The sequence below is a fragment of the Populus alba genome, chromosome 10, assembly GCF_005239225.2.
Source record: "Populus alba chromosome 10, ASM523922v2, whole genome shotgun sequence".
In the NCBI taxonomy this organism is placed as follows: Eukaryota; Viridiplantae; Streptophyta; class Magnoliopsida; order Malpighiales; family Salicaceae; genus Populus; species Populus alba.
This window is the reverse complement of record NC_133293.1, coordinates 11,323,474-11,334,146: the sequence shown is the minus strand read 5'-3', so window position 1 is coordinate 11,334,146 and position 10,673 is coordinate 11,323,474. Positions and strand designations below refer to the sequence as shown.

The 10,673-nt window shown below is 32.5% G+C and overlaps 2 protein-coding genes across 9 annotated transcripts; one reads left to right on the top strand and one right to left on the bottom strand.

Annotated features, from left to right (window-relative positions):
- Nucleotides 1-3,036: 3,036 nt before the first annotated feature.
- LOC118046533 (probable serine/threonine-protein kinase PBL28) lies at nucleotides 3,037-6,838 on the top strand. 2 transcript variants are annotated; one of them, XM_035055473.2, is made up of 7 exons: nucleotides 3,042-3,527; nucleotides 3,644-3,831; nucleotides 4,121-4,319; nucleotides 4,398-4,561; nucleotides 4,708-4,812; nucleotides 5,987-6,109; nucleotides 6,223-6,838. In XM_035055473.2, exons 1-7 carry the CDS (start codon nucleotides 3,458-3,460, stop codon nucleotides 6,463-6,465), a joined length of 1,092 nt encoding a protein of 363 aa, XP_034911364.1. In that variant the 5' UTR covers nucleotides 3,042-3,457; the 3' UTR covers nucleotides 6,466-6,838. The 2 variants fall into 2 exon arrangements, with proteins under 2 accessions (XP_073268065.1, XP_034911364.1); XM_073411964.1 differs by having other exon boundaries at nucleotides 3,037-3,527; nucleotides 4,121-4,561.
- On the bottom strand, nucleotides 3,925-9,415 carry LOC118046534 (GCN5-related N-acetyltransferase 5, chloroplastic). 7 transcript variants are annotated; one of them, XR_012170977.1, is made up of 5 exons: nucleotides 8,525-9,413; nucleotides 7,434-7,739; nucleotides 7,070-7,206; nucleotides 4,500-4,631; nucleotides 3,925-4,300 (listed from the first exon to the last, which is right to left on the bottom strand). XR_012170977.1 is itself a non-coding variant. In XM_073411965.1 (3 exons), exons 1-2 carry the CDS (start codon nucleotides 9,217-9,219, stop codon nucleotides 7,448-7,450), a joined length of 987 nt encoding a protein of 328 aa, XP_073268066.1. In that variant the 5' UTR covers nucleotides 9,220-9,415; the 3' UTR covers nucleotides 3,925-4,300; nucleotides 7,434-7,447. The 7 variants fall into 7 exon arrangements, 1 of the variants encoding a protein (XP_073268066.1); XR_012170979.1 differs by having other exon boundaries at nucleotides 4,599-4,631; XR_012170978.1 differs by having other exon boundaries at nucleotides 4,500-4,628.
- Between the last annotated feature and the right edge of the window lie 1,258 nt (nucleotides 9,416-10,673).

The window sequence follows — 10,673 nt, the reverse complement described above, 5'->3', positions numbered from 1 at the left end:
AGTAAAAACCCCTCCTCCTCTAGTTTTTTTTTTTTTTAATAAACACATGATTGATAAAGTGGGTGAATTTGGAGTAGTTTTTTAAAAAGGTTTTTGTTGTTTTCCGTTTCAAGACAAAACATGCCTTAAATGAGCTAAAACGTATTGAGCTATCAATCATTTTGATTAACATCTCTGTACTTGTTCCTTTGATCTTAATACATTAATCATGGAGGTGTTGATGCCATGGAGGAAGTTTCCTGAAAATTATAGCTTACCATACAGAAAATATTGATAGAAGTGAGGTTGCTCCATGAAAATATAATGAAATTCAAGACTAATGTAAGTAACAACAGAGTACACAAATAAGAAAAAATTGATAATTTAATTTGTGCTCCTAATTAATTAAGATACTTATTAAGAGTTATTTAATATTTTTAATCAATCACTATATTTACCTTTTCGTCTATATCGTTTTAATTAATAACTATTAGTTGCATTTAAAATATAAATATATATAACCTCTACAAAATATGTGATTATATCACATAGACAAATTTTATAATTAGTACTTAGTAATTTCACAAACATAACCACCTAAAAATTAAGTTATATTATTAGAATGTAAAGCCATTGATTATTTTTTTTTCAAGTTTTAACAATAATAATATATATTAAATAAGTCCCTTTCATAGGAGAGCGTTTTTGTCTAGTTTTGGTTTATCTTTTAGAGACTATCTGGAATAGCAATTGAACTGCTATTTCATTATTTTTTGAAGAAAAAAATTACTTTAATTTTATTCTAATGTTAAAAAAAATTAATAAAAAAATTATTTTAATATATTTTTAAATAAAAAACATTTTAAAAAGCAATCTCTATTACTATTTCAAACACCCTTTAATGAATTTTATGAAAATTAATATATATGACTATGAAAATAAATAAATAGTGAATATAATTGTACAAATCAATAATAACTTAGTAAAGGTAATCCTATTTCATTAAATTATTTTAGTACTATAACATAGCTTATTTTTTTCGGTTGGTAGGATGGTGCCTTTATCTCTCGATTGTGAAATTAAAAAAAAAAATTCGACATGTTCTAAAACTCACAGAAATAATTCTGCTAAGGAAAGGCGGTGTCAGATCTATTAAGGCAGCCTGAATCGAATCCTTTTTTGGTTCTGGTTTTTTTTTTAAAAATATTTTTAAAAAAAATTAAAATTTTTTTATTTTTTTTTCTTTGTTTTAAATTAAAAAATTTTATTTTTTTAGATTATTTTGATACACTAATATTAAAAATAATTTTTAAAAAATAAAAAAATATATTATTTTAATATTTTCTTAATAAAAAATACTTTAAAAACAACAACAACTATATTCTCTAACATTCTAATATTTTAATCATCAACCGAATTTACAGGTTCTTTTATTGTTAGGTTCGGGCTCAAGCTGGCAAAACATTAAAGTTCAGGTTAGAGTGTTTTTTTTTTTTTGGTGACGGTTCAAGATACCGAACCATAAACCACCGAAGAGAGGCCTGCATTAAAGTAGCAGGAGAAATCGCTAGCCATCCGAAAAAGGAAAGTTAAAAGATTACAGGTTTGCTGCTCAATCCAATCAAATGTTTTGAAGTTCAAATTTATTTGTTTTTGTTTTTTTTTTTAAATTAAAATTATTTATTTATTTATTTATTTCAAATTAAATTTTTAGATATTTTTTATGTACTAATATTAAAAATAATTTTTTAAAAAATAAAAAATATATATCATTTTAATATATTTTTAAATAAAAATCATTTAAAAAACAATTACTACCCTAATTTAAATATCACCAAACATTTCTATTGATGCATTCTCGGTGTATATGTTTTCGCTTTAAGGGTAAACTTCACTTTTGCTCCTATAAATACATCGATATTTCACTTCTACTCCTATAGTTTTATATTTCTCATTTGATGCTAAAAGTTTTCAAAATGTTTCAATATTACACAATAAACAATATTCCATTTTTTCGTACCACATAGATAAGATAACATTGAATAATTTCAAGCTGTAGGGTCATAGTTTGAATCCTCATCGATCTATAAGGATAAACATGCTATAATTTACCCTTGCTGTCTTTTCTCAAACTAAGTTATTTTGAAATCCTATATCTTAAAATGAGGCATTTTAATTTATGACATCCACACCACATTAGCAAGCAATGATGCCATTTTTCATTTTATATGACGTTATAAGCAATATTCTTTCACAAGTTACGAGTAACAAATGTTTCGACTACTTGCTGCTAAAAAATGACATTATTAGGAAGCTCTATGGTCCCAATCCATGCATGTGCCCACAAAAACAAAACAAAAAAAAAATAAAAAAAAATGGGTGTTTGTGTATATTATAATGGTTGTTTTTCAAAATATTTTTTATTTAAAAATATATTAAAATAATATATTTTTTATTTTTTAAAAAATTATTTTTAACATCAGAATATCAAAACAATTCAAAAATATAATAATAATTTTAAACAAAAAATTAAAAAAAAATTGTTTGAAACGTAATTCTAAACAAACTAAAAAAAAAGCAAGTCCACAATTAACAAGTGGTCTGGTTTATGGAAACCAGTTTTCAGTCTTTCCCTCTATCCCTTGTTCTGATCTCCGAACTCCACAAACATGTCAGCAATAAGTAGTTCAAACATATATTCAGAATATTGAAGCCTACATTAACATTTAATGATCGGTGAATAGGACTTGAAAGTATAGAAAATTGGGACCTTAGATCCCACAATATCATCAATGGCAATCAAGTTGTTGTTAATGTCTAATATCTTGGGCATTTTCAAAGAGATGACGATGAAGGTAGTTTTGTGGAACAGAGATAAAAGGTGGAGGAGAGATAAAAATACCAATTTACTGAAAATTGAATGGAAGGAATGAAAGCACCCGCTCAACTGCCATGCACCTTGCTTGTTCAAAAAAGAAGAAGAAAATCAAATAAGAAATGGAGGGAGAGGTAGCAGCTTGTATTTCCTTATCAAGCAATACACATCCCACCATTCCACAAAATCATCAAAAGGTAAGTAAGCGATACCCAACTTTTACTACGTTTGCCTTTTCTTTTTCTTGAAGCACATCTCTCCCCCAAAAAAAACACAGGTTGTTGGAAGATGTTGTAGTTGAGTATTCTCCTAATCTTCCTTCTCTTGCTCAATACGTACTCATCTGAGGATTCTCCTAATAATATTTACTCACATTTAGCAACTGCAGTTTTGAATCATTTTCACTACTTTTGTCATTTATTATTTTTGAAGAAATATACAGTTCAATCCAAGTTAGATGAACTGGATAAATCTCTGGAGAAGAGATCCGTGATATCCATCTTCCTAGATTGTCATGAAATCTCATCTGCTAACATTTGTGCGCTTCGTTGCATTAATCCTTTAGCAGAGTAGAGGTTTGAAATTTAGCCAAGGAAGAACATTATGCCTTTTGGGTTAGTCTCAGCATGGAACAAGCGACGGAGAAGCAAGTCCCAAGATCACTCAGACCCTTGTACGCTCTCCTCCGCTCTTCTTTTTCTTTTCTTTTTTCCTTACAAATTTTCTTTCACCCTAATTTGCAGATTAAAATAGCAGTTTCCGTAGTTTGAGATTTTGTTTACCTTGTAGGGGTTTATAAACCTATGGAGTTTTGGCAACTTGAAGATCAAACACCTCAATCCACAAAGAGACGCCATGGATCATCGGTTTTCACACTCAAGGAAATGGAAGAGGCAACGTGTTCTTTCAGTGAAAAAAATTTGGTTGGAAAGGGAGGGTTTGGACGAGTCTACAGAGGCGTCCTGCGGTCAGGAGAGGTACTTCTTTTTAACAGAAAATTTCATCATGATCCCAGGAAAAAAAAAAAAAACTGATATGGTCAAGAAATGGTTGTTTCTGAACACAAATCATGATCTGAATGGCATCTAGGCTAGAATTCTGAATTTCGTAAATAGACATAAAGCTAATGCATTCAATTTTAATTCTAAGAAATCTTCACCGAATTTAGTTCCTCTATTATGTAAAACACCAGAACAAAGAGCAGTTAAACATGACACTCTACTTTTCGAAAAACATACAAAATTGCTCCTCTTCTCTAATCTGTAGGTTGTAGCAATCAAGAAAATGGAGCTGCCCACATTTAAAGAAGCTGAAGGGGAACGGGAGTTCCGTGTAGAAGTTGACATCTTGAGCAGACTTGAGCACCCCAATCTGGTTTCCTTGATTGGATATTGTGCTGATGGGAAGGACAGGTTTCTAGTGTATGAATATCTGCAACATGGGAATCTGCAAGATCATTTAAATGGTCAGTTTATCGCTCAAAATACTATTCTCATTCCCAAATCGTTAATGGCATATCTAGTAATCTGCAACTGTATTCTAGGATATGGAAAAGCTAAAATGGAATGGCCTTTAAGGTTAAAAGTGGCACTTGGATCAGCAAGGGGACTTGCTTATCTCCATTCAAGTTCTGATGTTGGCATACCAATTGTCCACAGAGATTTTAAGTCCACCAACATCCTTCTAAATGCAAATTTTGAAGCTAAGGTAACAATTTTGAGGCTTGCTAATAATCTCAACTGACCCATGAATCCTTCGAGGTTCTTCATAAATGCTGCTGATAAAAAAAACGTTACAAATAAATATCAGAATCAAAAGCATATAGCTAAACTCCGTAACCCTATCCATTACAGATATCTGATTTTGGTCTTGCAAAGTTGATGCCAGAGGGGCAGGAGATATTTGTGACTGCAAGAGTTCTCGGAACATTTGGGTATTTCGATCCTGAGTATACATCGGTATGAACTTCTGTTAACTTATTTACATGTCTAAATGGAAATTACCATTGTTTAACCACAATTTCTTGTTCTTTTTAATGAATAAACTCTTAATTAAGAGTTTGAACCATGCCTTTGTAACATGTTCAGACATGGGCCATGGCTAGTTTGTAACCTCGTTAAAGCATCAGTCATAATTAGGAAGGCAGGCTACTGGGAAGAAATTTTTCTCAGTAGCTATGAAGGTAAAGAATTATGAGTTATAACCAGATGAACCTGACTAGCCTTAAGAGTGTACTAGCATTTTTTATGTCTGAGCTTGAGCTGTGTTTGCTAACATGCATATAAAACTGAAAGTGGTCTAGAAACAGAAGCATTTAACAAAGAAAATTAGCAACTTCTCTATTTTAGCAACCCTAAAGGACTTGCTAGCAATTTAAATGTGTTTTATATCTTACACCAAATAAAGATGGCAGAAAATCTGGACCTGGATTTCCAACAACTTTGAATTAATAGTAAAATCTAAGTAAATCTCGATGCAACAACATTATACTTCGCTATGCATTTAGAAAAATAAATAAATAAAGATTTATATGCATAACTTTCTTTAGCATTATTGCTGGTTCACTTGCAACTACGTCAGACAAAACCTGAAGTTATCAGTTATGCAGACTAGGACAATTACAATGCTTCCTGTAATTGATCTTGGGTTTGTGACCACAACATTGCATGTTCTGATCACATTTTGTGCATCAAATAAATAAATCGACGCTGAAGATTCTTTCCAAATTCTCTTCCAGGAATTTTTTTATGCAAACTCACTACATTTGGCCCTGCCTGGATTTACATTACTCACCACAAAAGTTCTAAATCATATACCAAACATTTTCAATAAAAGCAGCACAAACAAAAAACAAATCCTTCGAGGCAAGGATCTGGCAGTCTCTGAGAAACATCAAGCAACTCCTAGTTTGACTTTGATTCAAGTATAATATTACCTAACATCTCTTCATCATCATCTTAACTCAGTTAGACACTTAGGCCTTGAATCTAATCCCTAATTAGTTGGAGTCTATGCCTTTGACGAAGCAAGAATTATTGCACAACAATCTTCAGTCCCAGAAATTAATTTTTGCCTAGTTAAATTTGATTAGCAAGTTAGATCTAAGGATTAACCTGTCTCTTTTCATGACAGACAGGGAAACTCACTTTACAAAGTGATGTCTATGCATTTGGTGTGGTTCTTCTTGAGCTTTTGACTGGGCGTAGAGCGGTAGACTTAAACCAGGGACCAAGTGATCAAAACCTTGTCCTACAGGTACAACAAAATCATCCTATTTCGACTGATTTTTCTACTATAGTTTTGAGGATATAAGGGGATTAACCATGAACATGGCTGAAGTACTAAATAAATTATCCTTTATGTTTCAGGTTAGGCATATTTTGAATGATCGGAAAAAATTACGCAAGGTAATTGATCCAGAGCTTAGTCGGAGTTCATACACATTGGAATCTATTGCTATGTTTGCCAACCTGGCTTCACGCTGCATCCGCATTCAGAGCAGTGAGAGACCCTCCATGGCTGAATGTGTGAAAGAACTCCAAACAATTATCTACACAAATTCAAAACCCATGGGCATGGGCATGGGCATGATGACTTTCAAAATGGTCTAACAAACCCCTATGGTTCATCAGCACAGAAAGTGTTACATCAACAATAAAGATCCTCTATTTTCCTTCATTTGGTTATTGACACTTTGAAGGCAAGAGACCTCTGATTTTAAAAGCATAAGTGTACAACAACGAACAAAAAAAGACTCGTTATGGAGAAAGGATTCTAGTAATTTATCAATTACAGCAGACAAAATTTAAGACTAAAAAAAATATGGTTTTATGGTAAAGAACGTAAACCATAAAAATGTAGAGAGCAAACAAAAGAGAATCTACAACCAGCAAGAAACATTATTTGTATATCTGGTTCTGTCTAGAATCAACATTTCGTTTTAATTATTTTTCCACTTAATGAAAACTGTTGTATATTATATCATTTTGAAATATGGAGAGGTACATTCTTCGCTTGATAAAAAGGTATGATAAGGCAGGTCCCATTGAGATTTCACAACCAACTTTAGAGGCGACTTTTCTTTTCTATTTTACTTTTTGTCCAAGATTACACTTTACATGTTCACATTTTCTGTTTGCCATATGCATGTTTTGTAAATTCATTGAGTATAATGTAAATGACATGTAAGAAATGGAGATGCCTGGTGGGGATTACCTGTAACACAATATGTTTACGCCATGAATATGATAAATTACAAGCAAGGAGATGCTGAACCATCAGATCGAATTCCTGGCCAAAACCAACCTAATTGGATGATCACCACAACCTGGCCAGACTATACCCTGAAGGACCTGGACCAGAATCCAAATCTTCAATAAGAAAAGTGTAAGAGACAATATTCAAATATAGAAAAAACTCACATGAGAATCTTAAAACAAAGATGTTGATGAGATTGATGAAAACATAAAGGAACAAAAGTAAATTTTAGCAATAATGATAAACAAAAACAATTAACATGGAGGGAGAGGGAGAGATGCATGAAAAATTACGAGTCCAATCAAGACAGTGTCTGATGTACCTTGGAAACAGGTTTCATGACTTCCATGTATCCATTTGTGGAGAAAAATCCATATCGGAGCGTGAAGTATCAAGTTCTGCAGGATTCTTTGAGACTAAAAGTTTCTTGCACATCAAATGTTTGCGCCTCTGCAACATCAAAAGGACCCATATGCTATCAGTTTTAACGATGTTGTAACCTGCTTTTGTGTACATGTTGAAAGGGGCTGAATCAATCATTCTGCAGTGCAAGTACACGTCTCGCATACTACTCATCTTGGAAATTAGTTCCTCGCTTGCCTTCAGAAGATTCCACCCAATTCCCCTCCTGGAAGTTCCACGGGAATAAAATTTAGTCCGGTCAAGTTCTACACAATGTACTGACTACTGACACAAGTAGGGGTCATGTGGGGGTAAGTTACCGATAAACATATAAAATTACAAAAATCTGTATCGTTAAGATCTGTAGATCATGGAAATGTCCCAAGGCATTGACATATTCATGAAGCCACAGAAAAGGTAACACCTATCAAAGGAGCAAAAATCTTAAACTTACAGTTTGTGATGCAAGCGTATCAAGGTTCTGTTATTTCTAGTTCTCTCCATTGATAGTGTTATTAACAAATTAAATGCATCGTTCTATATCAAATTGATCTAACTTTTAGTGTTCAATTAGTTAGCAAAACACTGAACGCAAAATTGTATTTGTGCAGGTAAAAGTACCCAAACCATATTTTCGTACGAGTACGAGTAATACATTTGAATTCCAAAAGGCTATCTATAAAAAAATTCTCACAAGTCCTCACCTGCTTAAAAATCTAATCCTATTAGAAAACTCAGGTAGCAAAGACTTGTATGGACATGTTATCAACCTTCCTGGAGTGATTTTTTTGTTCATTAAGGATTTCCGAGGTCATATAGTGTCACGATCACACATTTTCAAACTTAGCTCTAACTTGGAAGAAACAGAACAGTTTTTGGTTGAGAGTTGAATATATACGAAGGGTTCCTCTTAGGTATAAATTGATATGAGTCAAGATTCACAAGTTTAACAACAAAATGCCTACTAATTCCAAGTACCCAAAAAAAGAAGTAAAAGCAAAGCTTAAGTACCTACGATGTGACTGCTTAACAGCCATGTTGCAAATGTAAGGAGCATTTTTTGGAGGGGTAGGTGTAGGAGGAGAATCATTAGCCCCCCTTTTGTCAAAACAAACCTCTACAGTCCCTGCCAACTCTTCGAGGTCCTCCTCCTCTTCTCCACCATTCGTCTCTTGTTTCCCTTTATAAAACCCAATAAGCGTAACGGCATGTGGTATTGCAGCTCGCCTTTCAGTCAAGTACTGCTGCACAAAGTAGCAAACCAAAGACACATAACCAACAGGCAACGACATAGACTCAACAAATGACTCTGCTAGCAATTTAACAGTGATATCCATCTCCCCCGGCTTCATCACCCTAACCAACACAGACCCAGTTTCAAGTTGTTGATAATATCTGAAATCTTGAAGTGCTTTTAGCTTTTCAATCTCTTCATTGCTCAAGAACCTCCCTGTTTTATATGAATCCTCGATATAGGAGTAGGTGGTGGAATCACTTGGTGTTTCTGTTGCTGTTGTTGAAGAGAAGGAGGAGGAGGAGGAGCAGTTTGAGGAGAAACAGAATCTGGAGTTGAAATAGCAAGATTTGTGGAGAGAAAGGAAAGGTTGTTGTAGATTTGGGGGTGAAAGAATTAAGGGCAGTCTTTTGTAGGGTTGTGAATCTGAGAAGAGATTGAGAGAGGCTGAGACCGAGATCGTTGTAGCCATGGATAGGATAAAAGAAGAGGAGTTTGTTCTGTTCAGTTCAGTTCAGATCAGATCTGTCTTGTAGTTTAATGAGATAAACAGCAAGCAAAATCATCGCCATCGATCAATTCCAGAAAATCCAGATGAAGATTTTTATTTTTATTTTTATTGTTTCTTTTTATTTTATTTTTTAACCTTTAACTTTCCCGCACCAAGAGTTCGTTTAGTCTAAATAAAATCGTATTAGCTTCAAATTTGATTTTTATCTAGAAAATAATTTTTTTATTTTATAAATTTAATTTTTATAATATTACATCAAAATAATATAAACAAATTAACAAATAAATATCCAACTTTGAACAAATAATTTATCCTCGCTTTTAAACATGCACATGGTGAAAAGCTTATAAACACATTATATTATGGTTATTTTTTTAAAATATTTTTTATTTAAAAATATATTAAACTAATAATTTTTTATTTTTAAAAATTATTTTTAATATTAGTATATTAAAATGATTTAAAAATATAAAAAATATTAATTAGAAATAAATAAAAATTTAAATTTTAAAAAAAAAAATACTTTTAAAATAAACATGCTAAGGGAAGAAAAGGGCAACATTTACATATAATTCATAATTATTAAAACGTTTTGTTCATGGTTTTTGCTTCTTCTTCTTTTTATGCCTTACAAGATTTCCATGACCAGTGCCGTGACATCATCCGATTTTTTTTGGATCGGGTTTTTTACCTATTTAACTGGGTTCAAGCCAGGACTTATTAAAACCCAATCTAATTAAAATTTAACCACGGGATAATAAATATTAGATAGCTATAAATTCACTCGCCCATTGCTTGATTTTATGATGTTAATATTTTATTTTATTTTAATGTATAGAGCCAGGACACTTGATTAATTATCCTGCCATTATTTGTCTTAACGTTGTTACTATTTTAAAATTATTTATTTATTATGTTAACATGCATAGCTGCTACAAATCACAAACCACAATTACAAGATCCAATTATTTAATCCAAAGCTCAGATTACGAGAGTTGATTTGCATTGATACTGATTAATTCAAGTTTTGACTTTTTCAAAAACATACAAATCAATGTCGTTTTAATAATAGAAATCTAGTTATTTTATGAACCACCCCGAGGCTGCGTTTACACCGTAAGCAATTAACAAATCCATAACATTTCTACTAAAATCATGTATACTGGATCGGCCCAGAATGAGCCCGAGCCGTTCTAAAATCATATATACTGGATCGGCCCAGACTGGGCCCAAGCCGTTCTAAAATCAGATTCAGATGCCTGGGTAAAAAAACGCAAATCGAATCGGCACCGAACCAGCATAAACAATGAATATTTCTTTCTGAGTGAACCGGCCGAAATACTTGGAAAACCGTCTCGTTTGATATGGTTAATGAATTGCATATAACCCGGATAATCTGGTTCGCATGTTGATGC